The 27153-nt window shown below is 37.9% G+C and overlaps 1 protein-coding gene across 1 annotated transcript in view; it reads left to right on the forward strand.

The window, feature by feature from the left end:
* The window catches only part of RpL10 (ribosomal protein L10), a 210106-nt gene extending 183178 nt beyond the window's left edge, over positions 1-26928 (forward strand). Inside the window, exon 4 of the mRNA XM_067760018.1 lies at positions 26692-26928. Within this exon, the coding sequence (XP_067616119.1) occupies positions 26692-26856 (165 nt within the window). The 3' untranslated portion in view covers positions 26857-26928. The remainder of the gene's footprint in view (positions 1-26691) is intronic.
* Positions 26929-27153: the final 225 nt, after the last annotated feature.

Consider the following 27153-nt stretch of genomic DNA (forward strand, 5'->3'; position numbering starts at 1 on the left):
TAAATTGCTCAATTTGTAGACTAATAAATAAATAAGCCACCTTTTCATAGACCGGGTCACATATACATACTTTTATATATATATGAAATATAATGAATTTAAGCTAATTTATCAATTTTCAAGTAATTTTTCAACCCTACTGAGACTAGTAGGATGCTGATGCAAAAATCGACTAGTATGTCACCTGGTGTTACAATGATGCATAGACTGAGTAGTATGCCAACTGGTATGTTATATATAATGACTAGTTTGTCAATTGGTATGATGCTGACGCAGAGACTGGCAATTGTTATTTCGTAGGACATCGCCGTGTTAAAAATACCAGTTACTAATATGGAAAAATTACAGAACTTATATACTAGTTGGAATGTTTGGCAACTTCATATTCTTCTAGTATACAACTAGTTAGTAGACGCAAAGCATTGTCAGTACGACCACCAAAGCTCACCAATCATCTAATATAGATGTCAGAGTAAATACCGAACTCCATATTGGGGTATGTTTTCCTATTCGCTGTACCAGAAGTTCATCCACTACGAAAGCCTTCTGAGGCAACCGAACTAACAGTTCCGCAGTGTCTTTGATTGCACCAACTTACCGTTGATCGATATATTGCAAGATTTCGTAACGGCGAATCGAACTCAAGTCATAACTGACGAAATTATTATAATTTGAAAATTTGGCGAACGGCACAGAATCCATGTGCAATCGCAAAATGTACAGCAGCTTCGTCCTATTTCAGAAAGTCTGGAACATACATAAATAAACTTCAAATATAAAAAACAAACCTGTGGTCGCTTTGCGCTGTCAAATTCACTGTGCTAACTCAGATTCATGAATAATTTCAGAAATTCGTTTACTTACGAACTGCTTATACTGGCGGGCTTCAGACCGAATCCACTGAATGACCGTCATAGAATTTGACCAATAATTTATTTAAAAAATAAATACAGGCGCGAAGTTCATTAGAAGAAACATATTCCTATATGGTGGGAGATGAGGACTTCGTGCTAAATCCTCGCAATGCAATTATTAAAAACTGTTTGGGCGATAATACAACTTCCGAACAAAAAAAAAACAAACCTAACAATTTCAAAAGCTGTTCTTACAGGACATTGTAGACTCAACAGCCGTATGCAGAAATTGGGCATAGTTACAGTCGAATAACACATGCCGATTTTTTTTATCGGTCCGCGGTGACGACGGTACATATCCTCTTGGAATGCGACACAACTGAAGACGTAGGGCTACGCTTCCCAAGGCAGCCGGTTCTATCTATGTACCGGAGCGACTCGGTATTTTTCTCGACCAAAAGTTGTTTCAGTGTAACCCCAGTTAATTGTTGTGTAAAGCCTGTGAAACCATAGGAGATTCTTATCGTCCGATATCTACATGCGATAGCCAGTAGCCAAGACACATGAAGCCATACTGCTTCCCTATTTCAATGCAAATTTGCATCTTGCCAATCATCAGTATGGCTTCCGGTTAAATCAAAACCCCCACCATATGACAGTACTCTGATACGGTCAACCACGGCACGTTACTGAAAGACCTGGAAGGGTTACCCCTTCCCACAAGTCTCAAAAGGTGGACCGCAAATTATCTGTATGGTCGGCAAGCATCGGTCCAATTCAGGAACATAACATCCATACCAAGAAGAATTAAACAAGGGGTGCCACAGGGTGGTGTCCTATCCCCACTTCTGTTTAACTTCTACATATCAAAGCTACCTTCACCACCAGAAGGAGTCACTATCGTTTCTTATGCCGATGACTGCACAATAATGGCCACAGGCCCACAGATCGATGAGCTTTGTAGCAAAGTATACAGCTATCCCCCTGATCTCTCCAGTTTCTTCGCCTCATCGATGACCTTATTTACAACATGAACGCGCCAAATGTCGACAATGTTGAAGATCCACGACGATGGCATCACGCTACCGACTCTGTTACACCCTAAAATCTTGGGTTTGACGTTCGATCAGGATCTACATTTTGGAGAGCATACAACCGTAATTGTACAAAGAATCCAGAGCCGTAATAAAATGTCCATAACATTATGTCCCCAGAACATCGAAGAGTACACAGAAGAGTACTCCTCATTAGGGAGAGGAATGAAATGCTTAACAAACAGTTTCTGTTTAATACCCAGAAACCTGGGCATCCAAACAGACATCTGATTGATAAAGCTACACCCCCCAGGGGCTTAAGGGTCATCTCTGTAAGCATTATGAGGAAATACGGCACCTGAGAACACAGCCGAACTCTCGACCATATGTACTGTATTTGCATTCTGTAGAGCTAAGCTTACGTGAGAAAAAAGAATGAGCGGTTACCATAATACATTTACATGTTGTTTCACTACTGCTCCAAAGGCCAGATTTGATGAATCTACTTTAAGTGCTAATTTTTCATCTCTAACTGGATGAGCGAGAAGAGTGCCATTTGCAATAAAATTTTTGCATTTGTTAAAAGCTAATTCAGCTTCAGTGTCCATTGTATGAGTCGCTTGTCTTTTTGACTGCACCTTTTAGGTATCATTAAGTGGGGGTTGATGGTGTGCTGCTTGAGGTAGAAATCGTCGATAAAAATTTAACATACAAATGAACCGTCGCAATTCGAAAATTGTTTCGAGGCTTTGGAAAGTTGAAATTGCTTGCACTTTGCCTACCATTGGTGTACTCCCCGTAGATGAAGTGTGAAAACTAAGGAAAGTCGATTTCTCGTACTCCAAATTTACTCTTCGCCGGATTGATGGTCATCACAAACTCACGAAATCGCTTAAAAAGTATTCTCAGATCTTGAAAATGTTGATCTTCGTTGTTAGACGCAATTAAGACATCGTCAATATATACAAAAACGAAATTGAAGCCACGTTTTTGTGCAGCATTCCTCAATCCAAAGGGCACAGGGTCTCCACTCTCAATTAGCTTTGGGAGCCATATAAAGAGTATTTGGACCAACAGCTTTTTGATGCTCGAATAACATAATAGTCTAACATAAACTGAAACTAGTTTTTTGCAATTGCTAAACGTTTTGAATCCAGTGGTCTTACTTTTACCTGAACTGGAGGACCTGTAGTCTTGATATGATGAAAGACGTTATTATTCTTGATACATTGCGAAAGTGCTACATTGAGAATCTCAGGAAATTTTTCTAATAATTTATGATAAGACAGTGTTGTCCTTTAAGATTGTTGTTATACCAACTCAATAGTAATTTTGGCAGGTGCTGTCAAAAGTATCTTTTGGTCAACTTATTTCCAATTTTTTAAATCAGGCAACATATGAAAATGTTTGAGGAAATCAGACCAAATGATGCATTTAGTAGCATCTGCTACAACAAACAACCAAGAAAAAGATTTGTGGAGCCCAAGATCAAGTTGAAGTATTTTGGTACCAAAAGTTTTAATTTGTGTACCATTTGCAGCGAAAAGTTGGATGCCACCTCCTACACACTTGTGAAAAAGGTTTATCCATAGGGATTACGGAGATATCAGCTCCAGGGTCAATCAAAACGAATAGGCGGCCAGACGTAGAATATGCGATATCAGTGGCCGTGAAATCCGACACGCTATTTAGTTTTTTGTTACAAAACTACAAGGTGCTATGCACTTTGAAGCTTTATCACCATTAGTTCAATATGAACAGTAGTTCGGATTGTTACTCCGAGTTCCAGATCGATGGCGTAATCGAGATGTTGGACGATAATTGTTTTCACTACGCTTAAGAGATGGAAATTATTTTTCAAGTGCTTCAATTTGTTTTGAAATGCCTTCCAAAAGCGATTCACTCTGTAGTTGGTCTAAAGTGGCAATATTTGCTGGACGAGCCATGCCCATAATTTTGTCTGCTTGTTCCGCAAGTATATTAATATCTTGCTGATCACTCATACTGAGAATTGCCCGCACGTTTTCAGGCAACTGTTCTAGCGATTTCAGAACGTTATCACCAACTTGTCCGTGACCTAAGCTCTGCATCGTTCGGAAAAAATGAGAAGCTTGTTGGTCCCCCATAACTTGACCACTTAAGAGGCGTTTAAGCTTGCGTCCAGAAGATTCGCTGAAAGTGGCAATAATACGCGACTTGAAAGTTTCGTACTTCATCCCAGGGGATGCAGATTCCAACACATCACTCACTAAATCTAACGTAGCGGGATCAATATTTGCAACGAGATATTTGAACTTTGTCTCATCCGCAGTTATGCGTTGTAATGAGAAAATGGTTTCAACTTGAAAAAATTACACTGCTGGATACCACTGGTCCAAAACGACTTTTGCAACAAAAAACCACACGTCCGTCCTTAGCATAGACTTCGAGAAAGTATATGATAGAATCGGCTGCATGTAATCCTTCAACAACTTTCGAGTTGGAAAATCGGAAAAAGAATATATGGCTTTGTTAAAGATTTTTGAACCAACCGTTTCTTCACAATACAAGTCAATAATAAGTTCTCAAACACGCAAATTATTGAATGGCATCCCACAGGGATTGCCATTATCAGTAGTCCTCTTCATAATCACTTTTGACGAAATAAACAATATTATATTAAGTCACAAAAAAATCAATCATTATGTATATGCCGACGATTTGCTGCTTTTCACGAAATGTAAAGATTTATCGGTGGTTAAAGATGACTTCATGAAAATTTTAGTAGATATAACAAAGTGGGATCAAGACTAGGGAGCAAAAATATCGTTCAGTAAATGCAAACATTTCCATACATGTAATAAAAAGCTTTACCCATCTTTAAATCTATATTTTAACAATGTAAACATAGGTTCTTGCACTACATTGAAAATGTTAGGCACTATATTTGATTCTAAGCATACGTACAAAGATCATTATGTGTGTCTTAAAAAAACCATTTTAAGAAGATTGGACGTAATCAAATATTTATCATCAAAACACTGCCTTGTTCATTCAACAACCCTCGTCAAAGCTACCAAAGTTATTATACTGTCGAGAATTGACTCCCGTCTACGGACACTGTGCGAAAGACAACATGAAAGTCATTCTGCCCGCATATCAGCAGCCGGAAGATAAATACGTGCCTTTCCGGCCTCGCCTACGGTAGCCACTTTAACCGCGTCCATCAACTGTCGCTAGCTGCAGCTAACGTACTAGGCATTCTTATCAAGTTGTCGGCATGCAATCGAATAAAATGAAGCACAACTACTCAAGTAGTCTATCAGCAAACCTTTCAGCACATTTTTACAAACCTTAAAGATCAAGGATGGACGTTTTTATACACGGACGGCACAAAAACTATGAGTAACACAGCTTTTGCTGTTATAGAACCGAATGATGAAACCATTTCAGTTGGACACATGCTAACTTTCTATTCAATCTACACGACTGAAGTCTATGCTGTTCTGCAAGTAGCACAATATGCTCTCCATTTTGTCGTGAAACACGTTATATACACCGATAGTTTATCCACCATTCAGTCAATATCCAACACATCTAACAAAAACTGGCTAAGCTCCTCCATTCGCAGCACTTTGACACTAGGAAACAAAAAAAAAAATTATGTGGGTTCCAAGCCACGTTGGAATACCAGGTAATGAAGCTGCTGACGAAAGATCCAAGCTAGCAGTCAACCTACCACTTATAACAATACCTTTCATGTTGAAAGAGGACGTCTATAGACTTGCGAAAGCACGTATTTCAGAAGGCTGTTCGTGACGGGTCAGAAACTTGGAGAGATATGAGAGCGAGGAAACAGATAGTATATCAGTTTGATTTTAAACGCTATAACGAGCACGAGTATTGTGTAATTGTACTACTGCCACAGTAGAGTTGTAAATAAAGAAAATTTTGCCATACTGAATATATGAGTTATTTATTCGACAGGTTAGCGATTCGAACTCTAACAGAAGGCGCATAATAATCAGCATTTTCCTATGTACCTATATACCTATAAATGTACGCGCGAAGTTAAATAACGCCAAAGATTTTTGAAAAATAAAGATGTTGCATGCGCGAACTTCAGTGGAAAGCAGCGGAACTTCACAAAATTCTAGTAGGTCACTTCCACCACACCACAAGCTTTAACACAATTTTTAACATAATTTAAGCAAACAAAATACACTGATTTGTGTTTCAGAAAGTAAAATTTAAAATTCTGAACATATTAGCTGAATAAAAAATGTACAAATAATTGTTAAATAATAAATACAGAAAGTGGTAGTTTAACACATTCTGCTGTGGTGAGTGGTGAATGTGACCTACTAGAGTTTTGTGAAGCTTGCTTCACAATATTTTTCGTTCATGCAACATCTCTACTTTAAAATTGTCTCTGATAACGCTAGCGAACGCTATATATGTACATATGTATGTACGTATTAGAGGTTTACGCCGTTCACTTTATAGGCGGCGGCGGCATAGGCTCGGGGGCCGGCGCGCCGACAACTTGATCGGAGTAAACCTTTAAACTGAATGGCTGTACTTCAGAGTATCACATTGTCCACAACTAATGAATATGGAAACATACTGCAGACGTCAATGGTATGCATCACGATCTGGAAAAAATATCATGAAGTTGTAGATGAGTATCTGGGAGGCTTGTGATACGAAAATTTAAAAAAATAACATTTGGAAATGTTTTGTTTATATGTATTCAAGGAAATAGACGTTTCGGCCATTTCGGAAAGATCCGGGGTTTTCGCCTCGAAATCTTGCGACTAGTTCACAAAATTTCAGGAGTAGCTCCTTGCTGAGGGAGGGGAAATACTTAAAATAGTCACACTTTTGTAGCGTAGTTGCACCGAAGGAGATGTTCTGGGCTAACTCTAACACTCGTCGTCAACACAAAGGCGACTTACGGTTGCTATCAATTATCTACTATCGGCTGTTCTAAGAGCTACAATTCCTGACGTGCGAAAAGTAACAATCCCGATCACAAGTCGCTACCATGTATCCTGGCCCTTATACCATATGCCAGCACAGAAGCTATAGGACTGCGACTTCGAACTCATACTTTCGTCGACGTCACTTTCGTAGAAGCTCTAGGTGTAGCTCCGAAACCTTTCTGACGGATGATTTTGTCGCGCTAGGCTGTCGAACTACACAAAAGAAACACCTTGAAACGTTAGGGAGTTACTAGTTCTACACTAGTTCGACTATCCCCTACGTTAGGGTAGTAAAACACCCGTTAATTACTTCGACGTCTTGGGAAAGCTTTTGCTGCGCCACTATGAGTGTTCTTGCAATAGACAAAGCCTAACCTGGTTAAAATATGTGCCTAAGTATTTACATTTGTAACAGGAGCCGTAACGTGTAGGTTATATTTAAACACGGTTGATAGGCTATATCCAATGTGATTCACTCCTAGGGACTAGTTGGGGATAAGGCTGCCAACTTTAGGCAATGTAAAACCGGGAGACTTGGGTGTTGAACGCTGAAGTGTCAAAATAAAAATTAGTATTTCAGACGCTATTTTATAGTTAAGCAAATAAAGTGATTTTTCCAACCCTTCTGATACGTGCAGATATCTTCGACTTAAGTATGGGCTCAGAATCATTTCAAAGGAGTATTTAAACCCCTGAAGTCTACTAAAGGATTTGGTGTCACTTATTTGGATTATTCTTTCAGCCAATCGGGATATAGAATTTTTGAAAAAATCGGCACAATCTCATTTAAATTCATTGTTCTTTATTAACTTTTTGTAAAAATTATGCGAAGTGGGCATATCAATTTATTATATAACTTTTTGTTTAGTGTTTTGTTTTAATAACTTCGTGAATTCGGTGATGCAAAATCCGTCTTAAGCTGGCATTGAAAGCGCCTGTTTTCTCAAACAACTTTTGAACGCTTAGAAAGTGCTAAATATCCCAATTGGATTTTTATAACTGGCAGTTATGTGCATCCATTGATACCCCTTTCGAACATATCGGGCCAATTTTCGAAATGAACAATAAATGACCCATACAGTCGTAAATGAGTAGAAAATATAATTCTGAAGTGCAGCGGGGGAGAGTCGTTACTCTAGGAGTAAGTGGCGGGTGCTACGCCTGAGTTGTGGGAGGTTAGGACTCAATTACCCTGGGACTGGACGTCCCTGGGTTAGCATCCAAAAATCTCTTGCTCGCAGAAATCCAAAAATCTCTTGCTCGCAGAAATGGGGTAAAGATAAAGAAACGCTCATTACCACTTACAAAGCAATTGGCCAGCCGATTGCGTGCTACGCGTCCCCGATATGGTCGCCAAGCCTAAAGACTACTCACTGGAAGAAGCTACAGGCATGGAAAAATACTACACTCAGAACCGCCACGGGTTGTCTTCTTATGTCCCCAGAACACCATCTACATAATGAGGCGAGAATACTCCCCATTAGGGAGAGAAATGAAATGCTAACCAAACAGTTCCTGTTGAATACCCAGAAACCTGGGCATCCCAACAGACATTTGATTGATGAGCCAACATCGCCCAGGGGCTTAAGGAGTCATCCCCGTAAGCATTATGAGGAAATACGGCACCTGAGAACACAGTCGTATGAAGATAAAAAAAAAAACAAGCAAGTCCTCAGTGAACTCCACAAAAAGGCGTCGGACCTCTATGCCAGGAATTGCCCGGCGAATCCTGTACTCAAAGAACAATACCCAAAAGAGGAACCCCAGAAGAGGAACGCACAGTCCCTAGGGAAACGCGAGTCACTTTAGCTCAACTTCGATCTGGGTACTGTAAGAGGTTAAACTCTTACCTATCCAGAGTCAACCCCGACATACGAAACATATGTCCTGCTTGTAACGTGTCCCCACATGCCACTAACCATCTCTTTAACTGTATTGTGGAACCAACTCTAAAACCCCTCTCATTATGGTCCACCCCTATTGAAACAGCAAGTTTCCTTGGACTCCCGTTAGAGGATATTGATGACAACTTGTGATCGGTCGCACCTATTGGATGGGGCGAAGCACTGCTACAACAACAACAGTAGAAAATATAGTATAGTCTTTTTTTTTTGCATTCGGCGGCTGCGTGCGAAAAATGACGAAAATCGGCGGCGTATATCTCTAGATTTTTGTCGTTTTTCGCACGCCGCCGCCGAATGCCAAAATATCGGCGCGGCGGCGACCGGCGCGTTACTATATTTTCTACTCGTTTAGGCCATTTATTGTTCATGTCGAAAATTGGTCGGATATGATCGAAAGTATTATCAACGGATGCACATCACTGGCAGTTATAAGAAACTAATTGCGAAATTTAACTCTTTCTAACTGTTCAAAAGTTATTTAAAAAAACAGGCACTTTCGATGTCCGCTTAACACGGACTTTGCATCACCCAATTCACCAAGTTATTAAAACAAAACACTAAAAGATAAGTTTGATAATAAATTTTTCTGCTCACTGCATATTTTTTTCAAAAAATTAATAATCACTGCTGCTCAAAATTTTTATATGGAAGTGCAAATAACAATATGTACAAAATTATATGTGCACTGAAATTTTTTTGTACTCAAAAAAAAAAAATAAAATAAAAAAAGTTTTAATTGTTTGATGTCGGCAAAAGTTGAAGATTTGGTTTCATGTTACAAAATGTTTGCTTAAAATATTACGTAAATAACAATTTTTGTTGTTATTTCGGCCTACTGACTTGTAAAATCGAGGGTTTGAATCGAGCTCAAGACCTAACAATAATTATTTTATCATTATTATTGTTATGATAAATTTTTTCTTAATTGAAAAATTTATTAAATTAGAATAGAAGAAAGGAAAAAATTTACACAACTGCCAAAGCTCGTTGTATAGATCCATTTCGGGAACTGCTAAATTCCTTCATCGGCAACGTTTAGGCGCCACTGCTATAACCATTCAGCCATCACAGCGGTTTTTTGTTTGTCTTCATTATTCTTACTTCTATTCTGGTTCTTGCCAATTGATATTTACAGCACTGCGACATCTGTTTGCAGAATGGATGTGAAAATTGGACTTGTTTGATGGCAATGATGCCATAGTGTCATATTTTATTGACACTTTTTCCCCGTGCTCTGGGATGTATTAACAATTTTTGTTGTTATATCGGCCTACTGATTTGTAAGATCGCGGGTTTGAATCGAGCTCAAGGCCTAACAGTAATTATTTGATCATTATTATTGTTATGATAAATTTTTTCTTAATTGAAAAAATTATTAAATAGAATAGAAGAAAGGAAAAAATTTAGACAACTGCCAAAGCTCGTTGTATAGATCCATTTCGGGAACTGCTAAACTCCTTCATCGGCAACGTTTAGGCGCCGCTGCTATAACCATTCAGCCATCACAGCGGTTTTTTCTTTGTCTTCATTATTCCTACTTCTATTCTGGTTCTTGCCAATTGATATTCACAGCACTGCGACATCTGTTGCAGAATGGATGTGGAAATTGGACTTGTTTGATGGCAATGATGCCATAGTGTCATATTTTATTGACACTTTTTCCCCGTGCTCTGGGATGTATTAACAATGTTGGTTGTTATATCGGCCTACTGATTTGTAAGATCGCGGGTTTGAATCGAGCTCAATGCCTAACAATACTTATTTTATCATTGTTATTGATATGATAAATTTTTTCTTAATTGAAAAAATTATTAAATTAGAATTATAACCAGAATAGAAGTAGGAATAATGAAGACAAACAAAAAACCGCTGCGATGGCTGAATGGTTATAGCAGCGGCGCCTAAATGTTGGCGATGAAGGAATTTAGCAGTTACCGAAATGGATCTATACAACAAGCTTTGGCAGTTGTCTAAATTTTTTCTTTCTTCTATTCTAATTTAATAATTTTTTCAATTAAGAAAAAATTTAACATAATAATAATGATAAAATAATTATTGTTAGGCCTTGAGCTCGATTCAAACCCGCGATATTACGTAAATAGTTATATCGTCAACATACAAGAGCCAATAAATTTAATTCTGAAAGTTGCGAAAAATTACATTGACCTATAGCCTCAGTTTTTGTATTTTATATATGTATATCGTCGGAATTTGGTTTTCAATAATCATACTAAAAGTGAATGTGGAGATTTCCGCGAATGTTGCATTAAATTGAGTTTGATAGCTTTCGAAATGCTTAATTAGACGGCTCCGCGTGGTTTGTTTTAAATTTGTGTTTAAATTTACATATATTAGCAACAGAGATTACTGAGGTGCTGAAATACGACCTGAATTTAATAAAATGTTTAACAAGTAAATGACAGGCAGGGTTATAGTTCCCCCCACTTTCAGTCAAGAAATTTCTCATAACTACGAAAAATAATATACCGAAATAAAATACAAAATCACAGAAACTACACCGTAAGAGAACCTCTAGTTCAAAACTAGTGCACTTCTACTGCATTCTGAACATTTAATAGTTCGCCATCTATCTCTTACATGCTTTTAACTGGCGAATTTAACATTGCGATGAGGTAGTCGATGGAAATTGTCCCCACAACTATATACAAATTTCCACTTTAGAACTAGGTCTTTATTGGCAGTTTTTGGATAGTTACGAATTAGTGTAAAATCTTACAGCTGTTTTCTAGTTCTTTCTCGGTAATATTTCGTTGGCCCTGGAAGGACTGGTGGAATAGTGTTGAAAAAAGGCATACTCATATGTAGTCATAGCTTGTTAAAACTGGTAGCAGTATTTTTGTTGGTGGCCTATTTATAAATATATGTTAAATATGAAATATAAAAATTCAAACTGTCGATTTTATAATTGCAAATATAGCTACTAACAAAATGGTACTTATTTGGCACTCTAGGTGTAGTTCCGAACCAGAAATTTGTATCACTAGTTACTGACTTCCCTTGAGGATAATTAACCATTATCATATGAAGTTAGAAGAGGCTCCTATTCTTTTGGTACAGTTTTGCTTGTATTCTTTTGTCATATGCCCCATATATTTCAGCTCTGCGGTCAGTTGTCTATTTTAATTTTATTTATGAATCTATTTTGATTACAAATTTTTTTCAGTGCTATTATATTTTTGAATAAATTTTAGTTGTCAAATAATTTTTAGTGTAAATTGTTTTCATCATACACAAGTGCCCGAGCTTCATACGGGAGTGCTTTTTCTTGACACTTTCATGATAAATTCAAGCATTTTCAATGATTCAAAATTATATGGAGTGCTATGAAATTTTGTTTTTTATATTTGAAGTGTGAATTTGTATCTGTGCCTATGATTCAGGGCAAAACAAAAACAAAAGTGCTACAAGTGTATAGGGGTTGAGCAGCCCTGTTAACAATGAACAATGAATTCAAATAAAAGACCCAAGGCGAATATGTTTTCAAATTGTCTTCAAGTTTTAAAAAAAGCAAATTACCCAAAAAGGTGCCGATTCTTTAAAAAATTCTATATCCCGATTGGCTGAAAGAATAATCCAAATAAGTGATACCAAATTCTTTAGTAGACTTCAGGGGTTGAAATACACCTTTGAAATGATTCTGAGCTCATACTTAAGTTGAAGATATCTGCACGTATAAGAAGGGTTTGAAAAATCACTTTATTTGCTTAACAATAAAATAGCATCTGAAATGTTAATTTTGATTTTCACACTTCATCCTTCAACACCAAAGCCTCCCGGTTTGGCATTTCCTAAAGTTGGCGGCCCTATCGAAAACTAGTCTCTTGGAGTGAATCACATTTATTATAGCCTGTCAACCAAGTTTAAATATCACCTACACGTTACGGCTCCTTTTACAAATATTTACTAGACCGGGGTTAGGTTCGAAGCCTCTCTGGAGTAAGTGAAGGAGGGACAATTCCTCCGCAAGGAGCTACTCCTGAAAATGTTTGAACGATCTGGGGGCAAAACCCCGGATCTTTCCGAAATGGCCAAAACGTTGATTTCCTTAACTACTTACAAACAAAACATTTCCTAAGTATTATTTTTTAAATAGAAAAATCAAGTTTTTTAAAGTAAGAATACCGGCGCGCCGCCCACGCCGCCGCCGTTAAAGTGATCGGCGAAAACCTCTAGTACGTATGTGACGCATAACGTCCCGTTTCTGCGTTAACCTCGTATCTACAATAGAACAATTTTTCAGAAACTGAAAAAAAAAAACGTTTGTTTTTCTTCAGTAAAACAAAGTTAACTACTTAAATGCTTTTTCGTTTTCGTTTTATTGCAATTGATAGCTAGCCACTTTATCTTGTTGGTTCCTAATGACTAGTTAAACGTAAAAGCTCTTTTTGTTAGTTACGAGTTTGCTGCCTGCATATCTTGGTGCATGCAAACAGCAGATACGAGGTTACTGCATACTTAGAAATATACATATGTGTCTAAAATTTTTGTGCATATAAAGAGTATATTTATTTTACTTCAAAATATAGTTTTATTCACTAAAAACAGAAAAAAATTATTTCAACATAACTTAATCGAGACTTAATTTAATTTATAAGTACTTCAAAACCAAAAGCTTAATTTCTTCTTCTACCTTTGACATGAGTAAATAGACATAGCTTAAATTGTCATAGAAGCTGTGATAATCCTGAGGAATTTACTTTTTCATGCTTTGTAGATCTTTATATTTCCTAATTGGTATTGGTAATGAGTTAGAATAAAGAGGCGAAATATTTTTAGATATATCAATGTTTGCTTTTCTTTGAGTGGACATAGTCCAATCGTTGTCATTATCCAATTTGAAGTATATACCAGAAGAATTATATTTTAAGCATTTTAAATCTGTTACTTGGGGATCGCCTGCATTAATACCTGGTCTAATCGATTTGTAAAATTGTACTCCAGAAAAGAAAAGTGATCAATATAGAACACTTTAGCGTCTGTCACAATCCGAACGAAATCAGCGGGAACATACATTTCTTTTGATTTATTTTTCCTTTCGATCATTGAGTGTACCGAGTCACATTCGATCTGAGTATGACCAACAGTTAAATATTTCTGATAAATGGTCGTGTTATATTTCATCGCAATTAATTGCAATGCTGATTTTTTTTGGGCTTAAATAAGCCGATGTTGAGAGAATGTGTAATTTTAAGAAATGATAAATAAGAGGACTTTTTGCTTAGTGGGATATTTTTATCTTTGATATATTGTTCGTAAGCCTTAAAATTTTCTTTATAAGTGCTGTAAGTGAGGTCGACATACTGTTTGACTGTTTTTTGTCTACAATAATGAGACTCCATCTTGGGAAGGCTTTGTATGAAATCTTTCATATGCTTTTCTTTTTTAAGGTTGAATGCGGATAAATTTTTTGGTTGTTTTGTTTTTTGACGGCACGCCGTTATAATTACACTTCCCAGTCCACTTACTTACAGTACATTCTATTATGCTAAAGGTATTTAAATCTCTGATTAGCGGTGAATAAATTCAACACATCTTAGCGCTGTCGTCTGGCCAGACGAAATTTTACACTTTGAACTTTATCCACAAATATTTGAATTTTTATTTAAATTTTGAAGAAAACTCGTCGCACACTGTGATAAGTTTGAATTTTTATTGATAAATTTTGAAATGAATTCTATCTATGAGGTTTTATAAGCTTAAAAATATGTTCGTCTACCCAGATGACAACGCTAAAAAGTGAAATAATGAAATTTGGTACAAAAAAAAGATAAAACAAAATCCACAAATATTTGAATTTTTACTAAAATTTTGAAGAAACTCGTCGCACACTGAGACTACCCAGAAATAAGTTTGAATTTTTATTGATAAATTTTGAAATTAATACGAACTATGAGGTCTTATAGACTATGTTCGTCTAGCCAGACGACAACGCTAAAATGTGACATAATCAACTTTGGTACAAAAAACAGATAAAATAAAAAGAAAAAAATATCGATTTCGGAATTATTTTAAACACCGCCTCTAAACTTAAAAAGTCAATAAAGCTTTTCATGATCGGGTGGGTAGCAGTAAAGTTATTCACAAAAATAAAGCCGGGTTTAAGAGCACGTTTCTTTCTTTCTTGTTTTCCCATTACCTTACCTTTTATTTTTATTTTGTGCTGCAATACGCTTTTCCTTGCTCTCTGGCTTTTCTGACTAAGTTTTTCTCCCATTTATCTGGTTTTTCTTGCCCTTTCTTCCTATTTTTTCTAGTGATCACACCTGAACTTGCATCTACTTCGTTTCTTCGCAAATGGCAATTGGTTGAGTCGTTAAAGTATGCAGTTGTAATTGGTTCAGAATTGCAGATAGACTCCTGGTCGGAATTTTTCTCACTATCCAAAACGTTGTGGCTATCTTTTTCAATAAACCTTCCGGTTTTCTCATCTAGAATAAAGCCTGCGTGGTCTAGAGATACTCTATCACTTTCAATAAAATTAAACTCGCCCGTGCTTTCATCCAGGATTAATACTTGTTCACCGTCCATCGAGTTTTGTGCCTAATTATAATTTAAAGTATAGCTAATGGCGAAATTTAATTAATTAAATGGTTTATCTTACGGGCTGTTCTATCATTACAAGTAAAGGATCTAAACTTTCTTTGAAATTTTCTTTACTTGACATATTTAGTCTGTATGTATAATATACGCGTCTACTAAAATAAATTTAGGTTAGAAAAATGTACACGCTTCTAATTATGATAAAATGTACATACATATATATACAGCATTAATACACGAACTGCACCACTTTAAGAAAAAACAAGTAAGGACGGGACTGTCTTCAGCTGTGCCGAAGACTTCATACCTTTCATGAATGGGGCTGAACAATAATCTTATCCCGTTCGTAATCTCCAAATAATAGGATGTATAAGATAGGAAATATATAGTGAACAGATGTACATACAACATTATCCCATTACATACAAGTTATCCCATGCACTGACTCAGGAAACTGCCTCACTTTTGCGTAAGCCAGCGTACAAAGCCCATCGTGTGGAAGTAGAAAGGCTAGATTGGGTGGATACAATTTTGAAAGCACTGAAGGGATCACAACAGAAAAACTCTGGAGTTATGAAATGTTTCAAGTGCGGCAACCCAGGCCAAATTGCACGTCATTGCAGCACCGGTCCTAATAGTTCCAACAATGTGGGTGGACGTAAACGCAGAGCTGAAGGAGATGAGCAAATCTCCAAGTTCACTCAATCGTTAAACTAAAGCGAGTCAGCCGCAAGGGGCGACAGCTGGCTCCCTCAATTGAATGCCCTATAGTCTCAATCTCGCAAATTGGAAGAAGGTCAAACAATCTTACTGTCGCAGGACATGTGGATGGAAAGGAACGTTTACTGACTGTAGATACGGGTGCATCTCATTTGGATGGAGCAAAATTGCGTACAGCCACTGGAGAAGACACCACGGTTCTAGAGAAGTAGCATGTGAAGTAGCAATTGGGAACGTCACGGTAGTACACAATTTTATAGTGGCAGAGATTGTTGATGAAATCATAATTGGAGTGGACTTCTTAATCGACCAAGGCATCAAGATTGACATGCAAAGCAAGACGATGCGATATAAGAACATGGATGTGCCACTTAATTTCGGCTACGAGAGAGGCTACAGCAGTAAACGAGTGCTGGTGGAAGAGAGTCAGCAAATACCACCAAAATCAGAAGCAGTCATCTGGGCAAAGATTGATGGAGATTGTGGGATTGTGGGTTGTCGAAGTAGCAAACGAATCAGCATCGAACATACTTGTAGGAAAAACCCTGGCTATGACAAAACAAGATGGACATATTCCGGTAAGAGTACTGAATGAGTTCAAGTCACCACTCAAACTGACCAAAGGAGCTATATTGGGAAGATGCCAAGAGGCTGAAGTAGTTATTAACTGTGAACAGCTCCAGGAACACGTTTCATCTAGTAATACTGATCTTTCAAATGACATCACGGCATGGACGGAGGGGCTAGAGGAAGATTGTCAGAGTAAGGCAAAGCAACTACTCCTAAAGTACGCAAACATATTTTACGAGGATGGTTTCAAACCAGGCCGCACCAATGTTGTGAAACATCAAATAGACAGAGGAGACGCGAGGCCGATACGTCGAGCTCCCCGTAGTGTTCCACTGGCGAAGCGGGAAGTTGTGAATCAAATCGTACAAGAAATGAGCGAAATCGGCGTCATCGAACCATCAGCTAGTCCATGGAGCTCACCTGTGGTACTTGTGAAAAAGAAGGATGGGAAAATGAGGTTTTGCATGGACTACCGCAAGTTGAACGACGTCACGAAAAAGGATAGCTACCCATTGCCAAGAATTGACGACACTCTGGACTCGCTTTCTGGTACGAAATGGTTTTCCACATTGGACTTGAAAAGTGGCTACTGGCAAGTGGAGGTGAAGGAGGAAGACAAAGAGAAAATAGCCTTCAGCGTCGGAGATGGTCTTTGGCAATTTACAGTAATGCCCTTTGGACTATGTAATGCACCAGCTGCTTTCGAGAGACTCATGGCACAGGTATTGAAAGGACTACATTGGAAAACAAGCTTGGTGTACCTGGACGACATCATCGTACTGGGCAAGAACTTTGATGAACTTCTTAAAAACTTGGAGGAAGTTTTCCAGAGAATAGCTGGCGCTGGTCTGAAACTAAGTCCCAAAAAATGTGCGCTGTTTAGAAAGTAAATTATTTGGGTCACAAGGTAACGACAGAGGGAATCTGCACGGCGAACGAAAAGATGGAGACTGTAAAGGATTGGCCAAGACCACTGAACCTACATGAATTGAGAAGTTTCCTTGGGCTGTGCACATATTACCGCAGATTTGTACCAAACTTTTCCAGCGTAGCCCATAGCCTCCATGTGCGTACAAGAAAAAATAAAGCTTTTGAATGGAAGAAGGAGCAAGAGGTGGCTTTCCAAACATTAAAGGAGCGTTTGGGCACTGCCCCAACATTTATTCTAGATACAGATGCGAGTGGATATGCTATAGGAGGCGTTTTGTCACAACTCGCTGATGAACAGGAGAAGGTAGTTGCATATTACAACCGTTCAATTGAAAAACCAGAGAGGAATTACTGCGTTACACGGAGAGAGCTGTTGGCATTGGTAGAGTGCATTAAACATTTTCACAAATACCTCTACGGCCAGCGATTCCGCATCAGGACAGATCACGCAGCGTTGAAATGGCTTCTGCAGTTCTGTAATCCGGAAGGACAATTGGCACGGTGGATGGAGCGACTACAAAGCTATGGCTTCCATTGAGCATCGAAAAGGTAGTACCCATGGAAATGCTGATGCAATGTCACGAAGACCATGTAGTTTGGAATGCAAGCGCTGTTCAAAGGCTGAGGCTAAAGAAGACCATATAGATGTCCGGCTAATGACTGTAACATGTACGAATGAATGGGACAGGAACAACTAAGGAAGTGTCAGCTAGAAAATACAGACCTGTCACATGTTATGCAAAGGCTCGAACGAAACGAAAGACCAAATAGAGGGAAGATGTCAGCAGAGAGTCCCCTTGCGAAGTCATTTTGGGCACAGCGGAACAGTTTAGAATTGATATTGAAATGCCCTCTTGCTGATAAGTGCACTCAAAGTTTTGAAAATTTTGTACGGCTAATTGTTGGCTACTGCAAATTCCACAAGAACACGATTAAAAAGTTTAACATGCGCGAACGAATTTATTTAATTTTTCGCATATTTTTTCTCTTTGTTATTTTTATTAATTGTATGTTTTGCGCTCTTATTGTGTTAAAGTTTAGTTTATGCGAAAACTTTATGCATTTTCAAGCACTTTTGCATATCTTAAAAGAAGGAGTACATTCATCGTTTACTTTTGAGAAAAGCGTACTTTGTTATTAATATTCCGGTGGCAAGAGTTGGGATATTAGAAACTTGGCTGCAAACAATTTTGAAGGATTCTGTGTAATATAAAGTGAGTTAATTTTGTCTTACGAGGCTTTTATATTGCTGTAATTTCGGGCAATTTTTCGTGATTTTTCGCTACTTCTTAGAAAGGTCAAGTTTTAGCAGATTAAACGGTTTACATAAATAGTAGTAGTAGTAGTAATTTGTTTTATTAAACAGAATCTTGTTTTTTACAAAGTTGATTACAATATACAATTTTTTTTTTTTTTTAACTAAACTTTGGCGTATTGCCGTCAGTTTATAAGTACTTGTAGTAAGTTTTTCTGTACACTATATAATAAAATATTTCTTAAATATAAGTTTCAGAATTCCTCTTCTAAAATTTGCTTCCTATATTTTAACGCTGATTTAACGTACTGATTCAATGTGATCCAGTTTTTACCATTTAGGTATTCATTAATCTCTTGGTGTGTTAATACACTTTTTAAAAAATAATATTCAATATTCCATAAGTACGGGACAACTACCCAGGAAGTGTAAAACGTTTTCTTCGTTTCCTGAGTTGCAAATTGGACAGCGATTATCTGGATGCTGAAGATGAGGTTCATAATTTAGTTTCAATAGTTCTCCTCTTACTTACTTAATTGGTATACTTACTTAAACCGTGTAAACGGTTATGGCCGTCCAACAAGGCGCGCCAGTCGCTCCTTCGCTTCGCCAGCCGGCGCCAATTGGTCACACCAAGGGAGTTTAAATCGTTTTCCACCTGGCCCTTCCAACGGAGTGGGGGCCGCCCTCTACCTCTGCTTCCATAGGCGGGTTCCGATAGAAACACTTTCTTGGCCGGAGCATCATCTTTAATTCGCAGGACTATGTTGATGTCTGCGTATAGCTCGTACAGCTCATCATTAAATCTTCTTCGGTACTCGCCATCGCCAACGCGTAGAGGTCCATACATCTTTCGAAGAACTTTTCTCTCGAACACTCCTAAAGCTGCTTCATCTGCTGTGAATTTACTTTTCAATTGCCTACCTAGTCCAAAGTAGCATTTATTGGCAAGATTGATTCTTCGCTGGATTTCAGTGCTGATGTTGTTGCTAGTGTTGACGCTAGTTCCCAAATAAACGAAGTATTTTACTATTTCGAAATTATGGCTGCCAACAGTAGCGTGGTTGCCAAGGCGCATATGCGCTGACTCTTTGCTCGATGACAGCAGGTACTTCGTTTTGTCCTCATTCACCATCAAACCCATCTTTACCGCTTATTTTTCCAGTTTGGAGTAAGCAGAGCTAACAGCGCGGGTGTTAGGCCGATGATATCAATGTCATCAGCATATGCCAGTAATTGCACGCTTTTATAGTATATTGTTCCAGTGCGGTTAAGTTCTGCAGTTAGTTTATTTTAGCTAATATATTGCGGTGCCAATGTCTCCACAAAGTGTTATCATTTATTAGAATTGGTTCACCGTACTCATTGGCAAGCGCATCCCACTTTTGGCAACATTGTGACCTAGTTTCAAGCAAGTGCATTGCGATTAGCTTTGGAAGACGGTTATTACCCATTTCCATAACCCTGCAAATATAATTGAAATGTGTTTTCAAGAAGTAAATATACAATTCTGGGAGTCCGGTTTCGAGATGAATCATATAGTTCGGGGTGTTGCGCGGTAATCTGAACAGCCTTTTAATAAAGTACCTGAGCAACTTTTCCACTTCTTCGTAATATTCAATTCCCCATACTTCTGATGCATAGCCCAATACTGTTCGTATAGCTGCTTCAAATAGTTTGTACTTATGACTATGAGGAATGTATTTTTTAGACAAAAAAGATCTCCAGGTGCTGTTTACAGCGTATTTTGCTGATTTAAGCTTACTTGACAAACGTTTATGGTACGATGCATTTTACGTTATAACTATTCCTAGATACTTGTATTCCCTAACCTTCTCCAACTCTTGTCCACACAAATGCCACTTTTCATCTCTACAGTATCTACCTTTTGAGCCCCTGAATATAAGTACTTTTGTCTTATTCGTATTTATTGTAAGCCCCCCGTCACTACAGTACTTTAGTAGTACAGTAGTTTGTTGATAATTTTCTGTAATTGTTTTGGGGTTTCTGCTAAGATAACTACATCACCGGCATACTTAAGTATCTTTATATGGATGCCCCCAAACGTAATACCCTTTGGCAAGTGATTCACCAAATCGTCCAGGAAAAGAGCAAACAGTAATGGGCTAATTAGGCAACCTTGTTTAACACCCGTTTCTGTTGGAAACTATTCTGAGGCAGTGCTACCATCCCACACCCTTGCAATGTTATTTTTGTAGAGACTGCTTATTATTTCTAGCATTTTCGTTGAAAGACCTAAATTACTTAATTTGAACAAAAGAGCATTTCGTATTATAGAGTCAAAAGCGGCCTTAAAATCCACGAACAAAGCATACAGTTTTCTCTTCTTTGAAATGTAATGCTGAGACATGCTTGATAAACTAAAAATGTGGTCGATTGTAGAGTATCCCTTTCTAAATCCCGCCTGGAACTCACTTAAAAGCGAATTTCTCTACCCACGCCGCTAACTTTTCATACAAAATGGAGGTAAATATTTTGGCAATGGCATTCTGAAAGGAAATCCCTTTGTAATTATTTGGGTCATTTATGTCTCCTTTTTAAAAAGTGGGAATATAATAGCTTTCTGAAACAGCGAAGAGACCGAACCAGAGTTGTACATACTATTAAAGCAAACTGTAAGCTGTTCTATAAAGTTAGGAGGGGCATGTTTAAAAAAATCCGCGGATATGCCGTCAGGCCCTGGTGCCTTATTATCTTTAGATCTTTTAAGTGCGGTCTTCACTTCATACGCCGAAATTTCGCAATCCAATTCCCGTACAGCCACGAAGGGCAGTGCAAAACTTAGGGTAGATACACTACTGTTTTGGTTTAGCAGAGAGGAAAAATGTGCTCCCAAAGTTTCCGCATCTAACTGTGCACTCTTCGCGAACCCCGAACCATTTAGCTTCGTCACATACCCCCAGTACTCTTTACCGTCTTTAATATCGCCAAGTTTCATGGCCATATTTTTAAAATATACGTGTTTTTTATGCGTGCAAATTTCTTTAAATTCTTTGTTAAGATTTTGATATTCTCTCAAACGTTCTTCCGTACCAAGCCTTTTAGCTTTACGTAAGGCTGAAAAGGATGTCCTTCTGGCTTCTTTGCACTCATAGGCAAACAAGGGGTGCACGTTCTTTGTACACACTTTTTTGTTTTGACAGTGTTCCGCTGCCTTTCTTACACAATCTACTAGATCACTCAGTGAGTAGCTGCTGCTATTTATAGTACTTAACATTTGATTTAAATTATCTTTGTATTTCTCGGTTTGCTTATCATACCATTTACGCCTAGGGAGTGGGTTCATAATGTTTGCGTTTACATTTGGTTGTGCCATAGTATTCAAAGTGACTGATATTGGTTGATGATCAGAGTATAACATATCATCAACCTTAAAGGAATATATTAATGTAAACAAATTGCCCCTGATTAAACAATAGTCGATCACTGAACAGGCAGTTCCTCTTAGAAATGTGAGATCTGCTTCTTTATCACCAATTACGCGACCGGTTAATGCAGTTAACGAAAACGAACTACAGAATTCAGCAAATTTTTTACCGTTCGCATCAACATGCTTTACCCTTGAATCCCTTTCGAATGAAATAGGGGAAGTTGCTAGTGTTGGACTACAGCTAAAAAGCTGTTCTTCTCCACATCTCGCATTAAAATCACCCATCAATATAACGTTCTCAGTGTCCAGCTCAAGGATAGTCTCATACAGTGCATTAAAATCACTTTCCCATCTATTACAGTTTAAATAAACCGGTAAGATATAAATTTGTTCTCGATAAAGACTCAATTAAATACACAAATATCTCTTTCTTTACAAACTGATCTGACCAATTTCTGTTTACACGTTTTTTAATTCCAAACAGAGCTCCACCGCTCGCCCTGCCTCTCACATAATTTCTTGTCGCATAAACCCAAAATAACAAATAATCTTTGAAAATATTTTCAACGCTGTCCAATCGCTCTTCTATAAATGTTTCATACAATAAAAATACCTTGAACGTTTTAATATAATTTATAAAATCGTAGTTAGATAATTTTGCTCTTAAACCTGCCATATTATATGCCAGCACCTTTAAATTGCAAGCCAACGCTTCTACAACATCCTTGCTACTTAAACTGCTTAGTTTTTTGTGTTCGCATTCAAAAGTTGCTTATAATCAATGAAGACTGAGCCAATTTTATCGCCATAAATCTTCTTCAACTCGGTGAGACCATCGGCTTTACCACATACAAGGCGTTGCTCATGATTCCATGAATACCATTTATTGTTGACCCTAAGTTTATGATCACGCACCAAAACTAGAATGTCGCTCTTGATTGCCGTCAGACGTTTTTTAAGTTGCACCATTGCCTTCTTATGCTGTTGTTTTACACTACTTAGGTCCCTTGAGATTGAGATCGCTGTGCCTGCCAGATTTTTTGTGTGCATCAAAATTTCTGATGCTTCGTTTTCTGTTACAAATTCGGCCGATACCGTAATTTTAGAGACTCTTTCGGCCAACCATCTGGTACCTGCAATTTCAATAGGGTTTTTCAATTCTAAATTTTCTTTGCATACTGCTTGAACTGCTTCATTAATCGAATTTTTAGCCGGGATGTTTCTAAAAATGAGTGACTTTCTTCCACTGTTCTTCTAAGTATCTCGGCTTCTTTCTGTCTGCCTCTTGCGAATTACATACTTTAACAAGCGAATCTTTTAGCTCTGCGTTTTCTTCTTCTAGCTTGCATACTTGAGCTTTAACAGTATAAAGTTCCGTGGTTAATCTCTCTAAATCTCCTTTCGTTGCAACATTTTCTATTTTATTGTCCATGCTAGCCATTCTTGTAGATAATTCTGAAATACCTTTATTAAAGTCGGCATGCATTTTTGTCATCAGTTTTACTACCTCGGAACTTCCACTTGGCGCAACTGTTATCGTGTCCGTGACATTTCGGAACATAAACGTTTTGTATTGCCTGACAACGGAGTTGTTTTTACTAAAGCGGGCAAGTTAGTAGGACTGCTCTGGTTGTTTTCACTAATTTTACCTCTTTTAGAGTGCTGCCCAAAAGTATGCAACTGTTTCAGATGGCTAGACTAATCGAGCTTTCAGATTCGTTAAAATCTTGAGCTTTGACTTCGCAGCCTCTGTCGTTAAAAAAAGTAACTACTTTGAATTGCAACTTGTGCGGTGAAAATTGGTTTTGACAGCTGTCAATTGTTCCCGCTCATAAATGTAACTTGATGCTTTTTGGTTTTTGTTTGTTTTTGGTGCTTGTTTTACTTTTTTATTAATATAAATATATTGGCATATAATTTTAAAAATCGGAATTTAAATAACCAAGTTACAGTAAAAAATCGTTTTCGATTGTATTTCAAAAGATAAAAAAGTCCTAAAAATCAGAAAAAAATCTAGTTTTAATTTAGTGTGTGTGCATAAGTGATCCTCTTTTGACTTTAAAGGCTGACATTTCTTTTCGCTGTTAAGACCGATTCCTAGATAAACGAAGTCCTTCACATATTCGAACTGTAAAAAAAGGACAGAGCTGATCAAGCCGCATTTCTTCATTTTATTGATAGCAATCGACTTGCGCGCCTTAACTGCAGGGCCCACTTTTTTCGTCTGCTTATCCACGCCAGAGGAGCCTGAGCTTACGAGCGTTTATTTAGGCCAATGATATAAACTAACAGTTTGCATCTGTAATATCCAGCACTTATTGGACCACTCAGGGCAGCAGGAACGAAGGTAGTTCCATACGCCGACGACATAAAGATCCTAATCACAGGTAAACTCCACCATACGATTATCGAGTCTATGGATCCTTTGTGGCATTTTTTGATGGACAGGGTAAAACGGGCTGAGGGTAGATCAAATAAAACCGAAACTTGTCCTACCCACAAGCAAATCAAAAATTTCCGTTTTTGGGAATAAATCAAACAAAAACTGAATTTGTTCTGTTTACAAGAAAAACAAAAGTTTCCTCCTTCAACTTACCGAGGCTAATTAGCACAAGGATACATCTCCTGGCTAAAGCCAAATGCCTTGGCATGACCATATAAGGCAGGAAAAGGAACGTTGAGTTGAGATCAAAGGAAGCCTTGGTAGCATACTGCACCTGAAAAGGGGGTTTTAGGGAGGAACTGGGAACTGTTAATGCATATCATCATTGGCATGCAAGACACAGTCATTCCACCGATACTAATATATGGAGAGCTCTCCTCTGGTTGAAAGTGATAGTTGAAAAGAAAAAATCAACCAACTGCGAGCACGTGGCGATGTAAGATGGCATGGCAAGGTGGTGACTAAAGGGGATCACAGCTGACCTTACCTTCGATACCGACCATATCACGGAAGATGTCTACTTTCAAGTAGAATAAAATATCTCTCAATGCAAGAAAAAGAGGAAGACAGCGATAGGAAATGGAGGTACTCAAGGCATCTGCAGGTAAATCAGTCGTACTGCCTAACTTAAGCCGTGTCTTCCAGCCAGAGGTCTATTCCATAGAGGGACCAACTAGACTAATCTAGGAAAGTAAAGTATTATAGACCAATGCATCGATCCCTGTCGACAGCCAGTGCGCCTTAAAAGCATTAAAATCCAACGTGATAAATTAGGATTTCGTTTGGAGGTGTCCAGTCTCGCTGCCATTCATAAGGCGTCTTAATATTTCCCTTTGCTGGGTCTCTCTGCACAGTTATGTTGAAAGAAAGAAATTTGCAGATTGGATGGCCAGGAAAGGTTCAGAAGTGGATGTGAACGGGCTAATTTCGGAGGACTACCAAGGGTACTTCCACTCACGGGAGAAACTTTGGAACCGTTGCGAGAGTTAAAGGGAGATTATTGTGAAGTTTTATAGTAACATTTTCCTTAAACCTTCATGTTCCCGTTTTTTATTGATTTGCGCATGATCTTAGACATTTTGCAGCCATGCTTTATTGATGGATCATATGCAAGTGCTGTCTCCCTTTGATTTCTCCCCAACGAATTGGGACGTCTAACGTCGATTGATCAAATACTGCGCCCTCCGGACAGTGTGATACTCGATAAAGGAATTTATTTGTGAAAGAATCGAAAAAATTCACGAAGTTAATAAAATCAAATGAAAAGCCGCTATTAAAATTATCTATACAATCGAAAATCATTTTAGGTAGCTCAGGTAGATCGTCAAAAATGTGGTGAGATTTAAAACTAAACCATGAAAAGGAGAAAATTAACAAACTTGAGCTCAGAGGCAAGCGAATAGCGGATAACGGAACTCCAAAAAAAAAGAAGGAGAAACATATGCATTCCTTTGCAACATTTCTCTGTATAATAAAGTGGCGACGACATTTAAAAATAAGTACGCGTTGGGTTTTGACAGCGTTTCGAACAACCAGTTTATTCTGTACTCAAGGGAGTTCAATGAGCTCGATTAGGTTAAGAACCATCCTCGTACTTCAAGGAATATTCTAAAAAAAAGAATTGGCAAAATCAGTCCAATCGTTCTCGAGTTTTGCACTTAGAAACAGGGACTCATTTTTGCTTACAATAAAACGTGCATCATATCGCTAAGGCTAGAAGATCGACTCTAGACCTATACATTTTTCAAAGATTAGAAAATAATTGGTGAATATTTTCAACTCGAGAGATTTAAGTTTCTCAAGATTTTTAAAAGGTTTGAGAGTAAGAAATTTATTTTTTTAGATAAATAAATTTCTCGAACGTTTGTAGAATTTGGTTTTTAAGATTTTCGGGTGTCAGTCATTGCAAGCTAGAAAATCGCTCCCGAGAAAGTGGGGCTTCCTATATCCGCAAAGGACCATCAACATCGATAATGCTCCATAAAACCTTATTTTTTTTAATTTGAAATTCTGTAAAAATATTGTGTAAAAAACATGTTTGACCTCTTTTCTTTTTTCTTTGTAGATTTACGTTTCTAAAAGATGGGGATTTACTAAATATGACCGCGATCGGTACGAACAGCTTCGTGACGAGAATCGGTTGGAACCGGATGGCTGCAATGTCAAATATCGTCCGGAGCATGGACCAATATCAGCATGGGAAAAAGCCCAGCGCGACATATATGCATAAATCATTTTAAAATCAACAATAACATGATAACATATAATAATAATAATAATAATTTCATCTAACTATTTCTCATTATGGTGTATCACGTTTGTGAACGGTATTTGACATGTGTACGTTTGTTCTTCTTTATTTCGTATGTTATATAGTACTTTTTTTATGTGGGACACTTCGAGAATTGAAGCGGTCCACCAGGAGCACACTCTATATGGTAAACCCATGGCTCGAAAACGCCGGAGGGCATCGAAGCGGGGATCCTTGGCCCAAAATACCCACACTACTAACAAAATGTCCGGGAAT

This window comes from Eurosta solidaginis, chromosome 1 (assembly GCF_040869045.1).
Source record: "Eurosta solidaginis isolate ZX-2024a chromosome 1, ASM4086904v1, whole genome shotgun sequence".
In the NCBI taxonomy this organism is placed as follows: domain Eukaryota; kingdom Metazoa; phylum Arthropoda; class Insecta; order Diptera; family Tephritidae; genus Eurosta; species Eurosta solidaginis.